Below are 23,250 nucleotides of genomic sequence, written 5' to 3'. Positions count from 1 at the left end.
AGAGTCTGACCTCTTGAGTATTTTTACTTGACCTTCAAATCCTCACAGGAATCATTAGCAGTCACAATGCCTTTTCTTCTCTATGTGTCCAAATGAGGATGTTGGATTGTTGAGAGACGAATATTTTATTTCTTTAAAGGAAAGAATAAAACAATTCATCCTGAAATGGCTGGCAAAAATAAAAATGAGCACATCTAGGCAGTGATCCAAGACCTGGAGAGGATTGTGATAATAATACTTCATGGGAGAACCCAGCCTAAATTTGATGTTTTCAGCATCTGAACATCTCTGGATGGATTGAGACCCTAAAGCAGAGAAATTGAGTGATTTCCTTTGAGAGACTATATTTTTGAATCACTATTTCTTTTGAATCACTATATTTTTTAGATTTAGCAGCTAGAGAAACTAGCTGAAGGGATCCCTCTTCATACATAAAAATATTGGGGTGTGTTTTGTTCTTTTTACAGACAGACTAGGCTGTCTTGTCTTGCCCTCCAAACCCAGTCTAACAGCCTGAAAAGGACCTCACTACTTCTGCTTGTAATACTGAAGTTTTCCCCTGTGGGTTTGCCTCTGGCAGACCTCGTGTAGCATACATTTTGCTTGTGGGTTGTTTTCAGCTATAGGCAAGATCTTTACCCTGCAGCCATATTTTGCTGACTTTCTGCCATCTTCTTCCTGATGTTTCTGTCTGAGTATGTTGACAATTTTCATAAATGAAACAAGGTAGTCAGTGTAAAAATAAGTCTGTTTCTTTTAAGGAAGTCCTGTGTGAGACCAATTAATACTGAGAATGTGCCTAGAGAAATGAAAATAATGTCAAAAACCAAAAGCACTTGCACCAAAATATTATAATTTTAAAGTAGCTCCAATAAATGAAATATGCCTCCTGAGGAATGGAGCTGAAAATACCTAATCAAGTTCTAAAGAACAGTTCAAACTTCAGGAGATAAGGAGACAATCCAGAAGACTGAACAATGCAGTGTGCATCATAGAGAAAGTTGTGTCAAATGGTATTTTTTGGTTCTTGATGTCTGGAAGGGGTGCTGCCCCTGATGGATTGTGTGGCCTCAGGCAGCCTGTGCAGTACTGCTGACGAGAGAGGCTCAGCCAGACACAGGAAATGCTAACTTAGTTATGCAGCTTATAAACTCCACAGCTTGTTACACACCTCTTCTCCCTGCCCACCCAAATAAATACTTGATTTAGTTTAAAGGGCATTTTGTGTTCCAGTGAAAAGAGGCTTAAGGGTCACAAGCAGCTCTGTGCAGGTTGCATTGACTGGAGGGTCTCAGTCTACATACCCAGACTTAAAACTGCAACCATGTTTAAAAACGGAAGTGTCTGAAAATCATTTCCTCCCCCTTTATCTGCCAAACCCTGAATTCAAAGTTCAACAAAGGGAGTGGTGATTTTAGATGGTTGAGATGCTGGCAGCTCTTGCAGGGGCGAACTTGGAACTTGGCAGGTATATAAAGATGAAGGGATGAAATCTGAAGCTTTTTCTGTGTTCCAGAGAAAGATGATGGATCTGAAAATGAAAATAAAGCTTACTATATATCCAAAAATAACCTAGTAGAGTATGAATTCTGGAACTTTGAATGGGATTCTTATTACACTGTATGACCACAAATATTAATGTCGTACCAGCCAATTTGGACATCCATGTTTATCTAGCAGTCTTTACAATCCTATAATGTTGTTCTTTCTTTCATGAAGATTTTTCGTTTTCTTGCTTTTTAATGACACTCAATGTGTTCTTTAGCCTTCCCTCTAACCCTCAAATTTGGACTTCATTTATATTTCAGTCACTTCAAGGCACTCTGTAAAAGTTCTGATGTATAAAAAAAAAGTCTTAGAGGTGCCTAAGATGTCTTTTTCACATATTTTATTACAAATTTCTCTTATGTGTTTTTCCTTCAATTATTTTAGTGAAGTTCCCTCCTAACATAGTGAATATCCATGTGAAACATCCCCCTGAAGCCTCAGTTCAGATCCATCAAGTGTCAAGGATTGACAGCACATCAACAGGACAAAAAGCGAAAGTACCTCAGCCAGTACATCCACAGGTCTCTTACCAAGGTCTTCCGTATCAGAAGACCCAGAAAGGACATACAGCTTACACAAATCAACAACCCATTCCTCATATGTTTCCTGTTTCAGTTAAAACTCAGCTTGGGCGCTGCTTTCAGGAGACTGTTGGGACACAGGTAAGAAATGTTTGCTAAGGCTTGCTGAGACAGGTAGCTTTAAAACTCTATTATAAAGGAATGAAAAAAAACCAATAAAAATTCAACAATTGGAGGGAAAGGACACATTTGACATTCTTTTCTGTAAGAAAATTATTTTGAGAATGTAACATTTTTATTAAGTTACATTTTTCTGAATCTCTCTCCTTCAAGATAATGTCTTTATTTTCTATGGACTTGGGTCCCTGACATTTTGGTTTCAATTATTTTTTCCATAGATTTTTCTTTTTCTCCTGGAAATTCCTATTCAGCAACTTTATATGTTTTACAGTATTTTAGACTAATGTTTTGAGTCTGTTGAAATGTGACCATTGAATGGGCTAGAAAAATCATGAAAGCCAACTGATTGTTCACTAGAACATTAAAACCTTAGTTCACTTAAAAATAGTATGTTCACATAATCTTTTTCATATGACTATTTAAAATTGTGTATCTTCTTCCAATCCTGAAAACATTTTAATAGCAACACATGGTTTTATATTTGCATATATATTTGAATATATATATAGAGAGAGATTATAAGGATATGTGAAAAGATGATTAAGTCAGTAAAATCCTATTATTTATTGCTTATTACCTTTCTGAAATTTGTCTTTTCAGATCAAATGTCTTTAAGGTGAATGCATGCCTCACATTGAAATAATATGTGAGGTTTCAGGAAAAATTGCTCATTTTGGGACGTAATGTTAGAGAATAAGTATGTTGTTTTTCAGGCTAAAAAATACTTTATGACTCTATCATTGAAGATGTGAGTTTTAAGTTTATTACAAGGGTTGCTTTGCCTTTGGTCCTTCCAGTAATGTGCATCCAATTTTCAAGCTTAAAATATTGTATGTATTTCCAGTATATTTCACAAATGCTTGTTAGATGTTGGCAGCAAAATTATCCAAAGAAATCACCAGCACAGAGCATGCCTTCCCCTCAAAGGGACATCACCCATCACTCCTGAGATGTAGGACTGGAGCAAAATGCCATTTACAAGTGTTTCTTCTGGCTGTTTCCTCCAGCTGTCAGTTAATTTTTTTAAAGGCTCTTGGGTTTTGTGCAAACCCTGCCTTCACCCCACAGAAAAAAGAGGGAAGAGACCTCAATCCCTTACTCACAGATGGGCAAGGAGTTTGGAAAGGCTTAGTAATGGGGAACACACAGGAGCAGAAGTAGGATGCAGTCAGAAGCAGGATGAAGGTGACATAGTTGTCAGGTCCTAAGGTACTGAACTCAACCTGCTATGGGCAGGATGTTGAACGTGAAATCAAAGTTCCTTAGTCTCAGCCTCCTGCCATCTCTAACAAGTTGACATGAGGATGCTTAAAAGTAATCTATTCTGCAAAATGCAATGGAGGAAGTTAATTTAAATTACATTTGGTCATTGCACACCAAAGATTTTTTTTTTTGAAGACCAAAGTTTGCATATGGAATATTAAAGGCTAGACTTTACTAATTTTCATATGATTGGTTTGGGATCTACAGTTTTAATTTACACTGGTGAGTTCTTTGTGCTTGTCTGTTTCAAGTGTATTAAAATCTTCGTTTTTTTTTCAACACGTGTCAAAGCACATGGTCAAATGGAAATTCATGGATTTTACATGAAAAAATGAAACGGCGTCTGTGTTTCCTACCATTTCTCTCTATATCCTAAAATGAGCAATCTAAGGACCATGGCCTCATAATGTGCAATCCTAAAAATCTGGAAATAAGTGTGATAATTAATAGTTGTTCATTATTTTTTGATATTTCTCTTTGTACTCATATATAAAGGAATACAAAGTTATTTCCTTGGTCTTACACTTTTGAGTGGCCACTGTTTTATCTCCTATCTCCTCTTAAAGGGGAAGAAAAGGGAAAATAAGCTTGCGTTACCCTCATATCTGACTTGGAATCCTGCTAAATGCTTAGTCACCAATTTTTATAACTTTTTTTTCAGTATTTCCCTGGAAATACTCAAGAAAGGGTAGTGCCTCTTAGTTTAGAACAGTGCATGTTCTCAGTTTTTACAGATTTCATTGATCAGTGCCAATCTTGAAGAGCATAATAAGGATTTCTGAGGCATTCTGTTACAGTGATGGTTCCATTTAGAATTGGAGTTGTAGAATGGTATTTTGTAGAACATTCATTTAAGACCTTGCCATAAATACAGATCTAAGTGACTCATTTACCTTTCAATTTTGAATCTGAAATGTTATTGTTTTTCTTGCAGCCAGTCAATGCGTATTATTTATGTTTAACGTGCCTTGAACTGGGAAAGATAGCTTTTTTTAAAGTACTTTATAGAACTACTCTTAAAGAATTAGCTTTTCAGTTTCTTTCATATTTGCTTTGCTATATCTTTGGGTTCTCTCTGTTCATTCAGATGCCATACTAAAATGAGCTTTCCCTATTAGTAGCAATGTGTTGCAAGTCCTTTCTGTAGTTATTGCTGGATAATTTTGATACCCATACTTAGTTCAACAAGCATCACTGTTTATACATTTTTTTGCAGGGTGGATTGTGTATTTGGCTTCAGAAATGTTTTATTAAATATCCTGGGATCCTGAGATGACTTTACTGTCTGTAGAGCAGATTGGTTGAAGGATTTGTGTGTGGCCTCTTGTAGACAAGTCGTCAATTAAGTTGATTAGGGCTTTGCTGAACTTACTCTTGGTCCATACTAAAAGCACAGGATTAAAAGTGTATCAGGATCTCTTTTGTGGTTTTGTGTGCATGTGTAACTTCTACCATTCTGTGTTTCTCCCCATCCCTTGTTGTCTCCTTCTTCCCTGAATTTCAGCTGCTCTTCAGTTACAGGTCCTTTGATTTTAGTGCTCTGAGGTTTTTTTCATAATCTTCAGTGGAATATTTTTCATCTCCCAGCACATTCTTCCTTGCCCCACCTTAGTTAAATTCCCTTAATCTATCTCATTCAAAACCAGTAGGGTATTCAATTTCCAAGACAGAGAGAGTGCATTTTCTGCAGTGAATTTCCAAGGGAGTGCATACTGTTACAGTTAGCAACTGGAGCCACCTTGAACTGAAGTTCAGAGGACATTATAGCACACACAGTTAAAAATCTGGTGGTGTTCCAGGCCTACAATCACTTTTCATTAATGACATAGGAATTCTTTCAGACCTTCTCTTTCCTTAGCTGTCTGTAGTATCATAAGTACTGTAACTAAAGACAGCAACCATGAGAACAAGCTAGTAAAAGGTGAACGAAAAGATGTCAGTCTACCAGCTCAGAAGGACAGGGAGAGTAGAGGGACAAGAGGAATGAAATTCCCCAGTTTAATAAGAATAGATAAACAAAGACACAATTTTTTGTCAATACATGTACACATGTATGTATGTGTTGTTTAATTGTGATTGTTTTCTGAATTGTCCTCAGCACTGTGAAGAAAAGTGGAAAGAAAACTACAAAAGTATCATTACTATTTGAATTTTTTAAAGGTATTATAGGAAGCAAATAGTGTTTTGGATGGTTCTGTTTTGTTCTCAAGTAAATTCACTTTTCCTGGCTACCTGTCTTTTCTCTGAGTGGAGCACTCAGCATTTATTTCTCCTCTGGGAGATGTTAATGGTGATTGCTTCAGGATAACTTATCATGTTACATGGTAACCCACAATGATACGTCCCACAAAAAAGTTGTGGCTCATCAAACTCTTTCCTAGTACCACAAAGATTTTTGCTTGGTATATCATAAAACATGTTAAGCTGCAGCCCATAAACTTGCTGTTGACATAAATATATAGGAAACAAACCTTTACCTAAACTTGCCCATTGTCGATGTAGAGGAAATAGAAACTTGAAGTTGGGATACAGATGTAATGGAAGCAGTGGGACAGAAGCCCCAATTAAGATGGAGAGCAGTAAACTTTTGAAGAGCACTCTATAATGGTGCCTTCAAAAGCTGGAGACTGGGCGTATTGTCCTGCAAAATATTTTACAGCCATGTAGTCCTTTATTTCTGAAATCCAAGGAGTTGGTCATCTTAGACCACTGATTCACTAAGTCCTATTTAGAAAGCAAGCAAATAAGGAAGATTTTGTTTCTCTTTAATTCCTCTTCTTCTGATGATTTTAATTTTAATTCTAATAAAAATGCCTTTAATATGACACAGGATATCTTATTTCCCAAAATCCTTCTACAGTGTCAGTGGTGTACCTAGTAAAGGTTGTGTTGGTATTCTTGAGTCCTGTTGATTTTGCATATAATTTCTTTGCGTTTAAATCAAGAAAAGAATGCACTTGCCTACTGTCCATGAAAATCCATATAAAGATAATTGAGCACTACTTTTTTCACCCTTTAAGATCACTTTGAAGTGTTTACTAAGTATATTCATGTGTTTTCTGTCTTCCTATGGTTGCTGCATTGCAGTATTATTACTAAAAAATGGGGTTTTTTTCCTCAAAATTGTTTGGGTCTCTTTGCTTCAATGTAAAAACATTTGCAAAACAGCAAGAAATTGGAGAAGCTGGTACTGCAAAAAATTAATCTAAATCAGGCTCTTTCTGTCTAGATTCACATGTAATGCTGTGCTCTTCCTCAGATATTTCTGGGTATTGGGTTTACAGAAGGAGACTTCTAGTGATCTCAGCATCTGTAGTTTAAAAACAAAATTAAAAACCATTGTTATTCTAGAGAGGGACAGATACTGAAGTTGCTTTCCTTGATGAAGGGAACACATGGCAAAATGTCCAGAAGAGAAGCTGGCTATGAAGTCATGTCTGCCTATGCTTGTTCGTTCCTCCTCGTGTAACTGCTGAGAGGAGCTGGACTGCTCTATGATCACTGCAAGAATTTCAGAAATACTGTCTTCTGATATCTCCTTCTTGTTGTGGTACTTTAAATTCAAGTCAGTTCCAGGTTGCTATGTTGGGGTGTATGTTCCATTTCTCACTTTCCAGTGGTTTGCTGCATGATGATTTGTGCTTCCCTTGCAAAGTGCTTTAAAAGGTGTTTCAGAAAAGGTCCATACTTGTTACAGCTCTCTTCAAAATGACAGTGAATTAGGGTTGTTTTGGTATCCTGAAGTGAAATTTGGTGGGTTATAGTGATACTTTGAAAAATCATCTTAAAATCACAATATAGCATCTATAGCAGACAAAAGAAGTGTATTCTGATAGATGAATGGTTTTAATTAATTGGTTTTAATTAGTTAAATGGTTCACTAAATAACATTAATGATGAACACGAGGAAAGACTTTTGAAAATTATAAGGATTGTCCATTTTCAGTGCGATCAAAACCTCTCACACATGCATTCAAATGTGTTTCAAATGCTGTTTAGTGTGTCTGATCAACAGATATTAGTTAACCAACATCTTAAGTGGGATAAATTTCTATGGAGACAGTTTATTTAATACTTTGTTTCAGCAATGTCTTTTACAGGAAACATTTGTTTTGGTTTGAGCAACACATTTCTGTCTGCTGTCAGACTTAATAGAATACAAAATAAAGCCAAGTGATAGGTGGCAGCTGGAAAAGGTCAGAAATTATCAACACTCTATCATGGTCAAGATTCTGACTGCAAATCGTTAAGCATTTACTTCATTCAGACATGGACATACACTGACTGATTCAGTACTTAACTTTGAGGATATGCATACAGTTTTTAAAAACTGGGCTTAGATTGTTGATGAGTTTTTCATGATGGGAAATATTAAACAAAGGCATCAAAGTTTTTGACTTAGAAATCAGTACAGCAAAATATGTTGGTAGCCCTTAAAGCCTCACCTAACTTACTGATGCTACTGTATGCAATACAATCATAGTGTAGTGTGGAGGTGATGACAGCAGTGAGATGCCTGTTGAAGTTATTCTTTCAACTGTATAAGCATCCCTGTCGAACTTCAGATTTAAGAAAACATTTCCTGGGGATGTAAATTTCAGGCATTTTCTTTTTTTGACAGCTATATGAAATGAACTTTGGTGTTTATCTTCTTTAGGCAGGAGGAATGATACAATTTTGTGCTTCGTGTTGGTACTTTTTCTCTTAGAGCACTTTTAAAACCTCTTTTCTTTAGAATAGTCTTAAAAATACCATCTCATAAAATAAAATAACTGTCTGGAATTCCTTGAAGCTCATGGTTTGGCTTCTGAAGTTCTTAAACAAATAGACTGTCAGAAATTGCAGGATTCATTTGCAGGATTAATGTTTCATTTGCAGTAGTTTCTTTGCAAGATCAATACTCTGAAATATCAGAAGATTAAAGATGTATCAAATACCAAAAACACCAAACATTGTTTTAATTACTCAAATAGAAGAAAGCTGGATAATTTTTACTTGCTTATGAAGAATGTTCTGCTTAAGCCAAGACAAATTCTTTACCAGTTCTTCTGGGAAGTCTGGAAGTATTTAAGTTTCTCTCCTTTGCTTATGAGACAATGCCTGTTAGTGAGCCAGTGCTACATGGGATAACTCTCTTCATTTGTAACAACCTGTCATTCAGCTGGTCAGTGAGCTAATTAGCTATGTCTGTTAATTGTTTCAGTAATACAGTGTATTAAGTTTGAGGTTTCTTGCTCTGTTTGTCGTTCCTGTAGGATAAAAAAAGCAACAATCCAAGGTCTGTGCCTGTTGAATAGTTTGCAGAAAGTTAAACAGTGTATCCATTCACTTCTGCTATTGTGGTATGTGAAATGCAGTCTTTTGAGCTGAATCCCAGAGTCATTAGTTATTAGGTCAGGCAAAGCACCTATCCATTTCAATCACAGTAATTCATGTGACACTCCTTTATTTATGTCTGTGTTGTGGTTTTACCTAACAGCTTGTGACAGGGATTTGTAGATGGGTCACGCAGGAGTGGGAGTCCCAGGAAACCTTGTGGTCCCTTGGCCAGAATCCTCTGCTGTTGCCCTGAGAGTAATTGCCAGACTGGGCTCCCTACTGCACTTTACAGGGAGCTGAATCAATTTCCTCTACTGCCTTAGCAGATGAGTTGCAAGGATATAATCCTTCCTTTTCGCTGGCATTGGAAAATACATGTAGCACTGGTGGCAGCACACAGCTTAACACTCTAGGACTGTGAAGATGGGACAGAGGCTGGAGTCTGGACAGGGTAACAAAGAGCTGATGTGGCTTGGGGTGGCTTTTGTGCACCAGCACAGGGTCAGCCAGAATTTCAGTCTTCCAGTGGGAATATTCAGTACTTCCTTCAGTTATATAAAATATTGGCATAGGAGCCCAGGCACGCATGAGGAAAAATATGTGGATTTGAAACAATACTTTCAGTGTCTCTGAGTGCTTTACCCAGGAAGAACTTTGTTTTATAGCAGTACCATGTGTGCATCATACTGCTACTACTGCTGAGCCTCTTTCAGCACAGTTGAGCTCTTTTATACCAAACCTTCATGACTTCTTTGCCTTCTGAACCAGTAAGGCTTATTTCCAAACCATAAGCTTATGACAGAGATATCATTCATGAAAATCTGTACTCTTTTCCAGGAGCCCTCAGGAATACAGACTAGATTAGTTTAAAATATGTGTAGATGATGGATAGAAAAGTGTAGACCTAAGCTTAAAGAATGGCATTGTCTTCACGCATAGTCCAGCATGCCTGTGTTTAGCTTTCCTGCTTCTTTTAGGCTCATGTGTTGGAGTTGTGTCGAATGGTGAAACAAACTAAAAAATAGTTATGAATTCCTCCAAGTGACTTTTCCAGTCACTTGTGAGTCAGAGACTGAAAAAGACTGTCTGAAGAGCTAATGAGTTCGTCTTGGTAGTAGGAAGTGTGTGGAAAGGAATTTTGAAGAGGAAAGGAATTACCTATAAAAGTTTTTGAGACCTGTAGAAATAGAGCCTCAGTTCCTTAAGCAAGTTCCTTGCTTAAGGCTGCTGAAAGGAGTGAGCATCTTAAGAAAACATAACTGGCTAGGGAACAGTTTGTGCAGTGCCATGAGTGTTTAGAGTATCTGAAGCACTACTAGATGTACTAGAGAAATCAGGGTTTAGTAGCTGCAGAAGAACTGTGTTTCTGCTTGGATTAGGACTTTGCAGAGCACTCATGTTTTGTGATGCATATCTCCAAAATTACACAGATCTTAAGGCAATAGGAGCCCCATGTGGGAGTTGCTTTTCCTTGTTGCCCAGTTTCTACAATGATTTGGATGTTAACCAAATTATCATTGATTCTTCAAGCTTTAATTCACCATAGAGGCAGTGGGAGCAGCAGCTTTAATCATTGCCAGCTTTTACTGACAGAACTGTAAACCGCAGTTGCCAGATGACTCAGACTTTGGCATCCTTATTTTTGCTCATGATTTTATATGGAAATTCGAAAAAGTTATGACCACAAAGATCATGATTTTCAGTAGAGTGCAAATACTGTAGCACCACACCTAAATTATAAGTGGGCTTTAGTCCATCTTCCTCCTTCTCCCCTCCTTTTTTTCCCCCTTCTTCTCTTTTAGCTTGTTACAATTAGGTGACACGTTTTCTATTTTGGGGAAAAGGGAAAAAAAAAGTGCGAGGGGCAGTTCATGATGACATATTGGCTCTCATGTTAGTGGAATCTTGCCTTGACACATGTGAGCTCCTGGGATGTGTCCTTGAGGTTTTGACCTTGAAGAGAAACACTGGGTGTTAGGTAATGTGCCTCATTGCCCAAATGCTCCATTTCTGAGATCATAAGGGGAGATGCAACCCCAGCCTTGATTCCTCCCATTTCTTTTTGCAGAGTGGAGAGTTGTAAAACTGAGATACAATGGGGGGAGAAGAGCTGGGTGCAAAATGCTTTAGCTGACTCTTGATAACAGCCAAAGTGGCTGTTTGGCAAGTGGCTTCTCTGTCTTTGAAGAAGCTCTAGGAAAGGGGTGGATCATCTGTAACTATAAAGCAAAGGTAGCTGTGGTTATAAAGTAAAAGGGTCCTTCCTGGAGCATGCCTGCCTGGGATGCAGGTTGAGAGAACCAGCATTTTGTAAAGATGTAGCTTGAACTCTGTAAGGTTTTAGGGTAACCACATAGAGGAGGCATTATGAGTACTCTCGAGTTGAAAGATTTTTTTGAGCTTCTGGGACATGCAGCACAATCTGTGTATCCTCTAGCTAGGGGCAGTTGGAAGAGTTTATTTCAGTTTTGAAAACAGCAGAGCTGCTATGGCAGAGGAAATGGTACAGAATTCCCCATTTATGCATCTTGATGGTATTTTTGAAGTACCAGGCTGGGAGTTGCTTATGGAGGCAGAACTCAGTGGACTCTGACTGATGGTCAGATGGTCAATGGTCAGCCATGTATTAATCCTACCAGTGCCTAAGCCAGAGGGGAGTGCAGGACAGCTGAAAGATATGCATCCACCTAGGGTAACCCTGGGCCTTCATCTGAAAGATAGGACTTGCTGAGATACTCTACTGTTTTAATGCAGCCAAATACCATCTAGGCAAGGACTATTTCCCATCCCTTGCAACACAGGAAAATTCGTCACCAGACCCACTCCAGACAGTAATGTGAAAATATACTCCTAAAGTTGCACAATAACTGAGCAGTCTGTTTGAACCTGTTTGGCCACTCTGTTCTTTTTGCTTTTCATGTGCCATGCCAAACTCAGGCTCAAAGCACAGGTGGTGCTAACCTGTGTAAGGGTAGTGGGCAGAGGCACACCATAGCCATGCCAAGTTGCCTTGGTGCGAAAAACTTGGACATGTGTGGCTGGCTGTCACTGAGATGGAGGACACTTCAGACTTCTCGCACATGCCTTGACACAGATCTACGCTTCACGTGCTGCACATGCTGAGCTGCAGTCTGATGTTTAAGTAGTGAACTGGTGCTGCTTTTAATTTGTTGAGATACTTCAAGATGTGTCTGGGGAGTATCTGTGAGAGAAAATGGCTGGGATGATGCTTTGCTGGGCCTCCCCATGCAGAGGGGGAGACTCTGATGAGTCAGCTACCCTTGCAGAGTAGCTTGCTATCCTGTTAGTAGTCACACTGTAAAGCTACACAGGGTAACTTTGCTTTTGAAATATCATTGGCTCATGTGTGACAGTATGATTAAGAGCACATTGGAGAAATTTTGGGAAATCTGGAGGAAGCTGTCAGTGCCTGTGCATTCAGCATGTGTGCGTACTGCAGAGTGACTGTATTACCAGCTAAGTGAGAGCAACCACAAGACCACAGCCTGTGGCATAGGATGAGCCAGCTATCTTGAGCTGAAAGCTGTGTGGCAATGAACATTTGGGTCAGAGGTTTACACGCTGTCAGAAAGCAGAGTTAGATTAGGGAAAGTCTATTCACGCCATACTGAGGATTCACACTTCAGCACATTAGAATTGTTTGCTGGGGTGCCTATTTATATCACATTTGCTTTGAAAGTATTACTAAGTGCAGCTGTTGTGGGCTTCTCCTGGGTTTTGTGTGTTCCATTGTATACCTAATTGGCAGGTTTAGATGTTCACAGGGTCTTTTTAATGTCTGCAGCTGAAATACATTTAAGCTTTCTTTACCACGCAAAAGGGAAGAAAATTGCAAAAGTCAAGAACATAACTAGTATATTGTAAGCTTCCAAATATTAATAGTCTTATCATTATAAAGAATAATAAGTATGTTATTGATTGGTGGGGAACGGGAAATTGACCTCAGAAATAAGGTATTTGAGATATTCATATAGCTTTTGAAAAAGTGGACAAGAATGTTTTTATGATGAAAACGATAGCTGCCAACGGTGAGTTACTACCTTAGAAATATGCTCACTCATTCCTATGACATACTGTTTTCTTCTGGCTTTTTCTTCTTTTCTGGGTGACATGGGGGAAGATAATAATGTCACTTAATTTACTCATGCCTTTGTAGAGAGCTTCTGCAATGTGCAAGCACCATTTAAGTTAAGAGCTCTATTGAATCTTCAGTATCTCAGCAAGAGGTTGACCCAAAATGACTGAAAAAGAACATTGTAGTGGAAGTGAGTGTTGTACACTATCACTAACTAGAGTATTCTTTACCTGACTATTTCAGTGTGGCAAAGCACTTCCTGGCCTTTCCAAGCAAGAAGACTGCTGTGGAACCGTGGGTACTTCCTGGGGTTTTAACAAATGCCAGAAATGTCCCAAGAAACCATGTAAGTGCTATTTTATTGTTATTCTTGTGGCTTTTCCCCCTCAAGTATTATTTTCCTTTTTTTCAGAGGGGAAAAATACCAAAGGAACCTAGTAGAAAAAAATGTGCTTGATTAGGGACAGGTTGTAGAAACTGGAATTCCCTTGCATGCCAGCAGAGTTACAATATGCAGGCACTTGGTGCAGCCAGCAAAGTTGACGTCATAGGGTTTTTTCCCCTGCTTCTTCCTCCTTTGAGTCAGTGATGGACTGTTGCATTTACCCAGTGCAGGAAGAGTAATCACATTGATTTTCCAGCTGGATTTCTTTTTTTTTTTAAGTTTGCACAGAAATCTTGAATTATAGAGGCGCCAGTTTCTGCTTGGAGAGAATGCAGTGACCTCTCGGGACTGCAGATGAAATTTCATGTTTGGAGCCAAGGTCTTCCAGGCTCTAGATTGCTGGTTGCTTTTTTTTTTTTTTCTGCTTTTGAAATATCTTCCCCAACAATTGGACAACAACAAAGACTTTCTTCAGCATTTTATTATGATTTGACATCATATTATAATGAGAAAATAATTTAGAATTATTTGCATGATTGGTGAGGATAATCTCTTGAACCTTTTGTGAATTACATTATTGTTGCACAGGAATAATAATACCTCTGTGTCATGTCATATTTTCAGCATTAAATGAAAGATGGGAAAAGGTAATGTGATCTCTGTTTTGCAGATGGAGTGGACCTGCATTTACTGGGCCAAAAATAGGTCATTAAATTACAGTCATTCTTACCTAGTTCTTCTAGGACCCTGTCATTCAGATAGCAATGCTGGAAATATGTTCAGTGTTTTGAGTTTTTTGGAAGCGTGTTTCTCTGAAAGTCTTAATGTGGATGTAAATACAATTCCAGCAGAAAATCTGCTATTACCCCTGTTTCTCTGACTCCTCCTTCTATAGGAGACTCTGATATAAATTTATGGTGACTCCGTCAGATTTGTTAGTTTCTGAAATATTTTGTGCATTTGAGTATGTCTGTCTTCTGACACGCTTGATAAAGAGAGCATCCTTGGGTGTTTGAAGGTCATAGTTAATAAGACTCAGGTATCTCTTTTATTCCTGTAGCACGTAAATACAGTTTCTAAAAGGAGCATACATGCCAAACGTATGCAATTTTACAAAGACAAGTGCTGGATTCTGCACCTGGCCCTGGGCAGCCCTGGATGTTTGTACAGACTGCAGAGTGGGAGGCTGCAGAGCAGTGCCAGTTGGAAAGTTGAACCTGACTCAGCAGTGCCCTGGCAGCCAGGAGGGTCAAGCCTGTCCTGGGGGGCATCAGGCACAGCATCACCAGCCAGGCAAGGGAGGGGATTGTCCTGCTCTGCTCTGAGCTGGGGCAGCCTCACATCGAGTGCTGGGGGCAGTTTTGGGTGACACAATGTAAAAAAGACATTGAACTGTTAGACAGTGTCCAAAGGAGGGCAGAAAAGATGGTGAAGGGCCTTGAGGGGAAGCTGTAAGGGGAATGGCGGAGGTCACTTGTTCTGTTCAGCCTGGAGGAGACTGAGGGGAGACCTCACTGCAGTTACAGCTTCCTCATGAGGGGAACAGGAGGGCACTGATCTCTTCTCTGTGGTGCCCAGTGACAGGACCTAAGGGAATGGCCTGAAGTTGTGCCAGGGGAGGTTCAGGTTGGATATTAGGAGAAGGTTCTTCACCCAGAGGGTGGTCGGGCACTGGAGCAGCCCCCCAGGGAAGTGGTCACAGCACCAGCCTGACAGAATCCAAGAAGCGTTCAGGCAATGCAATTGAGCTACAACTGAAATCTAGTTCATCAGAATCATAGTGACATGTGAAATGTTGCTTATTTGGTATGTAGGTGTGCTATGGAAAAATCACAAAAGCCTGAAATGTGTTTCAACCAAAAATTGGTTGGAACTACTAATACAAATTTTTGGTGCCTGGTTTGAAAGGAAGTGCACTTGCTAGTTCTTCATAGTTCAGGTAAAATACTGATTGTCTCAGTCTGGAATCCACAGTAGATGTGTCGATCAGGCAGCTGCTTAGTGGCACAGTGCTCAGCACAGTGTTAAAAGCAAGCAAACAGGCAAACTGTGACAAACTTCTGATCCACAGATGCTTCCTAAGTGGGTGCAGAGAAGTGCTTGAACTCAACCTAAAGACCTCTCCAAAAGGAAGAAAAACTTCTCCTAAAGGGAAGTCTCTTTTTTCAAAGCACTGAATAATTTGTTTAAATGCTAATGAGATGAGCAATGTCCTTTTGTTATAAAAAAGTTTAATGACTAGCATGCTTGCTCAAGATGGGACACTTCAGAGTTCCTTTATCTGCCAGAATAATTTCTAATCTACATTTTATACCTATGAGGAGATGCCCTAACCCATAAAATGTAGAAACAATTCTTGGAACAGGTCTAGGAACCCAGTCTCTTTCCCAGAGCCCTTAATTACTCACAGTATGAGTCATGCTCACTCCTGCTTTCTGGCTCAATTTGGAATTGTTTTTTTGAATGTAACTGTATGATTTCAGGAAGAGACAGAGAATGGTGCCACTTGGAATAGTCCTCTTCTTATGATTAAAGCATTCCTGGAAAGTAAGGATTTGTGTCTCCTAGACATTTCTCATACTTTCTAGGTGGGAGTTCTCACTGTATGCTAGTGTTTTAAGGGAGGAGGAAAAGGGTGCACTATCTATTTTATCCAGATTAAAGTACAGCATCATTATAGCAAGAGTGTGATTTGGTAGGTTTATGCTTCAAGAATTTTCATTTAATCTGTCAAGAAGGTTTAGTAATGGTATATGTGTCTTCTCTAGGCTACATTTGATTTAGGAATGATTCTGAGCATGATGCTATTTAATTTTGCCATGTCTTATGGCAATTCTACACGGATGCAAATGATCAATTTTTAGATTTTGAAGAATTGAAGGTGATGCATTTAGTGTGTTGCAGGTGTTTAGTTGATCTTACAGCATCTTAAAATGTTATAGATGTTCAGTTTGAACTTCGGCACAAAACCTGAAAACTGAAAATCTCTTCTGGATCTGGGTCAAAGTATCTTTTGGGCATAGGTGTCAAACTAAACCTCATGACAGTATCAAAGTGTTATGGTTCATAGATGACCATATGCAAAGTGTAGAGTCAGTTTGCAAAGATAAATGAAAATTTGTTAGAAGATTTAATGGAAGACTAGAGTGGATGCTGAAGGATTTATATTCATCAAGTGTTTTTATTTTTACAACACCGAGAATGCTTCAATGGCAAAAAGAATATGCATATTTATATACATAAATTTATATGATATTGGATGGAAAAACTTGGGAGTCAAAAAAAATAAATAGTAAGTTGTCAGTTAAGTGATATCCGTACATGTGTCTCAACAGGTTAAGTTAGTCTCACATTCTTCCCATATAATTCTGACCTGATATTTCATTAAATTGGTGTTACCCTTTTTATTGTAGATGTTTTGGAAGCAAACAAACTTCCTTTTGCTTTTATGGTTTTATGCCTCATAAATTTCATTAAAAGTGGACATGTTTTTATAATAATATGTAATCAGGCTGTGATCTTCTGCATGACCCACTTCAGCAAAATATTTAAGCATATACTTCAGTGTCACTAGCAGGCACTTCTCTCTTCAATCAACTACTTAAGGACATGCATAAGTTTGCATATGTCTTGTTCCCATGCAGAGGGCTGTGTCATCTTTGTAAGGACTTGAGTGTTTTGGGTAACAGCCACTGCTCAGTCAGGGCTCCTGTCCTGTTGCAAATTTAAGTGGCTTGGCCTGAGATAGCTGCCATGTCTGTAAGTTTATGGGTTGCTCAGTATTACTGAAAACCAAAAGAAGTTTTGGAACAGATCTCCATTTTTAAGGGCTTCTAACAGAAGACGGCTTTTAAGAAGAAGGGCCTTTCTGTGTTTTGTGGGGGATGTTGTGATTGGTCAGGCTTCTTGCTAACTTAGTAATTACAAACATGTTGTTTAGGTGAGTAAAGGGTAAGTAATGTTGCACTCCATCCAGTTCCCACATGGATCACCAGCCATCCCTGAACAAGCTTCTTCTGTACTGTGACTTGCTTACATTTCTGCTCTTGTTGAAAGGAAGAAAGCAGCTGCTAGTAAGCTGCCAGTTTCCTGTTTGTTGTGGGAGTAGGAGGATGAGGAAGGAGGGAGAGGTTAAAATCTCTGACCTCAGTCCAGCACTGCACTTTCTAGAACAGCTGAGTCACCCTGGGAGGGAAAATGTGTTGCAGTGCTGGAAAAGACCTGGTATAGGTTATGGGCTGGTCTCCATCTACAACTGGAAGCTGTTTTCATTCAGCAGGGTGCACTGCAGGGTACCATTCCTGCCCACAGAAAGCTACAGAGACTATCCTGGTTTTAGTGTGGATTAAATCAGGTCTATTCTGGCAAGCACAAATCAGTTAGGACATAATGAGTGCAATTATGAGTTTGAATCTGCCAACATGAGTACTAGGAGTTTCGTTGACACTTTTGGGGACCAGAAGTAGACTAATGCATTGTGCTTTTGGAAGTCTCCTTCTCCTTAAATTTCAACTGGTTTTAATATTAACATTAGGAAAAGACTGAAAAATCTGCCTTGGAAACTAAATGTGTAGTTGCCACTTGAGTAGAGACAAAATTTTCAAGTTGTAGTTGGTGGTAAAATGATTGTAGTCCATGTAAAGATGGAAAAGTATGTGTTCAGAACTGTAAAAACATTGCTGTATTTTTACTACATGTGTTTAACCATTTTACACTTTATGCAACATCTAAAGAGAATCTCAATGTTTTATTTAAGCAGTTATTTTAAATAATTCACTGCTATTTGAACTAAAACTATCTCAGTCCAAAGCCGGCTACTCCAGATCATCACTTAAATTTTTCCAAATAATAGGCAGAGCTTTAGAACTAGTTAAAACAATTATCCTTTTTTTTTCCCATCATTGCAGTCAACCAAGTGCCAGTTTTAAAGTAAGCTGCTGGGATAAATGTGTGATTCAGGCATTATGTGAAAGGAAACCAATCAGTGGCATTATGTTACTTGGTTGTTCTGTCTTATTTGACAGTTTGCACGCAGTAAAGATGGAAACAAATCAATCGGGTAGGTTTTGGGGTCTTTTTTCTGTTGAACATTTGGAACATTTTTGAAATGAAACAAAAGATCTGACAAAATGTAAGGTATCTCTGTTGTAACATTCAAATTATGAAAAACTCTCTTGATTCTTATTAAAAGCATTTATGTGATCATAGTGCCAAAAGTTTAGTCCTATATGCTTAATAAAGTACTGGGATTTGCCAAGAAGTTAGCTTTTAGTGCATAACTATACAAAGAAGTTACTGCTCGCATTTACGATGTTTAAGAATCAATAAACAGTTTTCTGTAGTCTGAAAAGCAACCTTAAGTGGAGGAAAGAAACAATCAGTAGAAATAAAAAGCTAGTTAACTGAAAACTTTCTAGTTTGGGAAAATTAAATTCAGTATTTATTTTGCAGTGTTATTATATCTGTGACTGTTTACACTGATCAGCCAGTAAATTAAGTGAAGTTTAGTATTCTAAAATACTGTTAGGTAAATCCTAGATGTTTTCATAATGAATCTTCAGCTTTATCTTTTCCAAACGTGATATTTGTAGCTGGTTTGCAAAAGTAATTAATTGAGTATTTCAACAAATAGGATGAAAGATATCCTGACTTCAAAGATTTGTTTTGTTTTTTTTAACAGAAATTTGACTGGATAACTGAAGATGTAAGTGGCATACATATTGAAGAAGATGGAATTAAAGTTGCCTGTGCAATCTTTAATTTAAATTTGTCTTTTTTGCTTAACTATTTTTCACAAAATCTTACAATTTTTTAAATACATAATAATTTAGCTGTCAGGCTCTGCAAGCATATAAATTATCAGTATTTAACTGATGTTTTGGTTTATTTCAGCTTACCATGGATACGGTCCTATCATGGAATGCCCACAAGGCTACAAGAGAATCAATGCTACATTTTGTCAAGGTATGATAGCACCCAAAGTGGTTGTGTTAATTTTTAGTACTGGCTTTCTGTGACAGCTTCTTTGATACTGATGATTTAGATGATTTAATCTGGTCCATTGATTTATATTTGCGAAAAAATGTTGAGTATAGTTTTGACTCTTTCTAAATATTGACAACTCTGTAAGAGTGAGTTTTTTCCTCCAGGGAAAATAACTTCTGAAACTTTTATGTATATATTAATTTTATTTGATGACGTATAAAGATGACTTCATAAGGATTCTTTTACTTTGTCTGTAAAATACATCGTTTTGTCAGGTTTTTTTGCTAAAGAGTGAATCTATGGACATCTTCAGTTAAGTCAGATGAAACTAGCAATACAGAACTATTTTTGTTATCATGAAAGTGTAGAGTAATCAGATAACAATTCTTTAGGACTCAAGAGGCTAGGCACAACAGTACTGAGAAAAGCCAGATAACATCCCTGGCAAGTGGAGATGAAAAGAATGAGTACTTGGCTGCCATGCGAAGTGACCCACCTATTTCCAGAATGTGCATAGTGCAGGTGAGGGTGTATGGAGTTAGACACAGGCTAGTTGTGTTACTCCGAGATTATTATTGCCTGGTGGCAAATATAGAAGTTACCAAAACATACAGGGTTGTGCGGTCTGCATGATCATGCAGCTACAAAGCAAGACCTGGGACTTTGGATTCTCCTGGTCTGTAGCATCTCCATCTGACAAAGCTGAAGAGATGACCACAGACAAATGCTCATTCTGTCTGTGTATCTTGGAGCACTGCGCAGAGGTGCCAAGTGAGGATGAAGGAAAAAGCTTAATTGCTTGTCTGACTGGTTTGGCACAGCAAAAATAAACAAGAACCAGGAGCTCTGGGACGATGTAAGCAATCTTGCAGTAGTGTTCAGGAGAGAGATTTGGAGAGAAAGGGAAAAATGAGTTCCAGTGAAGCTGATACTGCTGTGGCCAGGTTTCTTGATCAGTGTTGATACTGCAAGGGATAAAGAGGTCTCAACAAATAGAAGGGCTGGTGGAGAGCTGGATAAAGTGAAAGACTAGTTGATGTTAAAGGATATTTGTAGGCATTTTGGACATGAATTTAATCTTATTTAACAGAAAATTTTCTCTTTGCATGTTAATGAGGGAATGTACAATAGCCAGTTGCATAAAGAAATTATTTGCCCACCAAAATACTAAAGTTTTTAGAGCACTAAACACAAACATCATGCTGTTTCACTGCTGACGGAGATGTGAGCTGCTATCTTCAGCTACCTGAGCCTATCTGTTGCTCAGGTCTCTACATAGTGGTTTACCAGCTTGCAGGGTAGGGGCATTTGGAAGACTGGATGGGTCAGAACACTAAAAAAGTAAATGGAGGAGAGCTGCCAATTGCATCTCAAGAGCTTGTTCCTTGCTCTGCAATGAAAGACTGCAAAGTCCTCTTAGTAAGTAAAAGGGATGGGGAGATATTGATGGCAATTTGCTAATGAGGACTGCAAAGTGAAAAGGTGAAGGAAGCGAGTGTCAGATGTAAATGGGCAGCCTTTTTATGCCTCAAATTAAACATGTAGGTGATGGATGTATTTTCAGCAAGACAGTTCCAGCTATTTTGAAAGACATTGTCTTGTTCCATGTATCAGTCACGAGGTTTTTCAGTGTCTGCAAAAAAAAGGTTTTCTAACTTTGACCCTGGGAAGTGTCTAGAAGATGCCATGATGGGTTTGTGCCCTCATGCAACCCTCTAAGCATGAGGGCACAAATTCATGATCCAGGAGAGGCAAGAGCTTTTGATATCTTCAGTAGTTGTGTGTATACCTCACAGAACACACAATGGTTTCAGACAGCAGCAACCCAGCAGGCACTTCAAGGCGAGTAGGGCATTCCATTTGGTTCAAGAGGCTGAACCTAGGTGTTGGCAAACCTTATTTCATGGAAACTAAGATGAATTTTCAGGGATTACAGTTAGAAATTGTCTGCTGCTTCTGAAGGTTGCCAGAAATAGGCCAGGAAGTTGTTTCACTCAGCAGTGACAGGCTGATAGAGAGAGAGGAGCATAAGAGGGAACAGAGTACTGCCACAGTAGTGTACAGAAATAGATCTGTACCTGGTAGGCTAATCATCAGGCTTTGCGCTGGGTTTTGATAATTCTTCCCCTGACACATTTTTGTACTACATGACTAAAATTGCAAGAAATATGAGGCTTCAAACAATTTGTTTTGTACTGCTGTCACTATCCCAGAAGAGCTGTAGACTCTAAATATAACTTGTAGTTGATACATGGAAATTTATGATCTAGTGTTTAATCATAAAATGATAGTAGGATTATCTTACCAGACCGTTGATGAATTTAGGATAGAGACAATCTCTTTCTGGAGGGGGATTTGGCTGTTGAAGGTTCCCCTTATTGCTTTACTGAGGTTAAAATAGCTCCTCTATAATTTGCTCACTAACATATTCCAATAAGGAGACACAAATGGGAGAGGGAATCCCCATGAAACAAAGCCACGATGGAATTCAGTCCTATTGAAGTAAGTAACAAGATTACCATTTTCTTTCCAAGGGTCAGGATTTTGACCTCGGTTTGAATGTTCTTCAGGAAAGCCAGCTTCATATGTGAAAGCTGCTGGCAGGGTGCATTTCAGCCCTGAAATGGTCATTAGCATGTGCTTCTCAATGGGTCAGCCAGAAGCGTCCTGTTTGTTTATCTGAAGCAGACGTGCTTTTCTATAAGAGAAGAAGCCAGGGCTAATGAAGAAAGAGCTGTCCATATCACTGACACAGACAGCCGCAGATGGCAGAAGAAAACTGTTCAAGCTGCTAGCGTGGGACTATTCATATTTCTTTTAAGAATCCTTACAATTAAATTGGAAGGGAGTGGAACAGCATGTCCATATGCAAGTGTAAGTTTTAATTAAATTATTCTTTGCTGAAAGGGTACACATGCTGTGTCCATGCTTAGAAAGGGGCAGGGCTGCCAGACCAAATAGTAATGGGGATATATTTCTGAATCCCTGCCTGCAGCTAAAAGAGATTGGTTTTTTCACCTAGATGTTGTCCAACTTTCACTGCCTTTGAAAACTCAGGCCTAAAAGCCTAATTAACCTTTTGTTCTACTTTGGTTTTGCAGTCAAAATTCTGCATAGGCTTCATCAACTAAGGACTATTAGTGTGAATAATTACCAGATCATTATTTTTTTTCTTTCAAGTGAGTGAACTAATGTAATCAAGCATTCTTCTCTCTACTGTGTAAGTAGGACCACAAAGAACCATCTGTGGGTATGTTAAATCAAGCAGTTTAGTGTAATTACTATCAAGAAATCTTTTTTCCCCCTCAGTAATTATCTTTTCAATGGGGTGATTTATTACATGTACACACATGGATGCCCTAAGGCTGTCATTAGAGCCAAAAAACAGCTTATCAGTGTTGCAACTTCTTTGTTAGAATCCACATGCAATGCTAATTTCTGGTTCCCTGCTTAAAGTTATATTTACTGTTTGCTTAGTCTGCTAATGGTTTTCTTGGAAAACTGAAATAGAATGGAAAAAACAGCTGGTGAAAAGGTTGGATTCATTTTTCAGGAAACTAACGTATTGCCAACAGAGCACTTTAGAAATCTTATCTTGAAGAACTGGAAAAATACCTGAACACTTGTTGTTTTGCAATGAAGTAAAAAGTGCATGGAAATTCTTGGAAAGACCCTATATTCTTAAAATTAAATGTTTATGAGCTTGCAGAAACTAGTACTTGTATGTTGATAGATCAAATTCTATAATCACATATAGCTCGGGGGACTTGAAACATTTTTCCTTGGTTTCATAGTGATTTAAGATAAATTTTGAAGGTATATTCTTCCTTGCTACATTTGTTTCTACAATACAGTAATAAATTTGTTTTCTCTGCTTGTTGTATATTTATTTCACTACTTTTAAGTAATAAAAGAGCTTTCTTAATAAGAAATGCTGTTTAATGTTACTCACT

At 38.4% G+C, this 23,250-nt stretch overlaps 1 protein-coding gene across 1 annotated transcript in view; it reads left to right on the top strand.

Annotated features, from left to right (window-relative positions):
* LTBP1 (latent transforming growth factor beta binding protein 1) overlaps positions 1–23,250 on the top strand; it is a 188,177-nt gene that overhangs the window by 83,908 nt on the left and 81,019 nt on the right. The window contains exons 7-9 of the mRNA XM_038131720.1: positions 1,933–2,210; positions 13,171–13,273; positions 19,205–19,276. Of these exons, the coding sequence (XP_037987648.1) occupies positions 1,933–2,210; positions 13,171–13,273; positions 19,205–19,276 (453 nt within the window). The remainder of the gene's footprint in view (positions 1–1,932; positions 2,211–13,170; positions 13,274–19,204; positions 19,277–23,250) is intronic.

Source organism: Motacilla alba, chromosome 3 (assembly GCF_015832195.1).
Source record: "Motacilla alba alba isolate MOTALB_02 chromosome 3, Motacilla_alba_V1.0_pri, whole genome shotgun sequence".
Classification (NCBI taxonomy): Eukaryota; Metazoa; Chordata; class Aves; order Passeriformes; family Motacillidae; genus Motacilla; species Motacilla alba.
The sequence above is the reverse complement of the archived record's forward strand: the minus strand, read 5'-3'. Positions and strand labels throughout refer to the sequence as shown.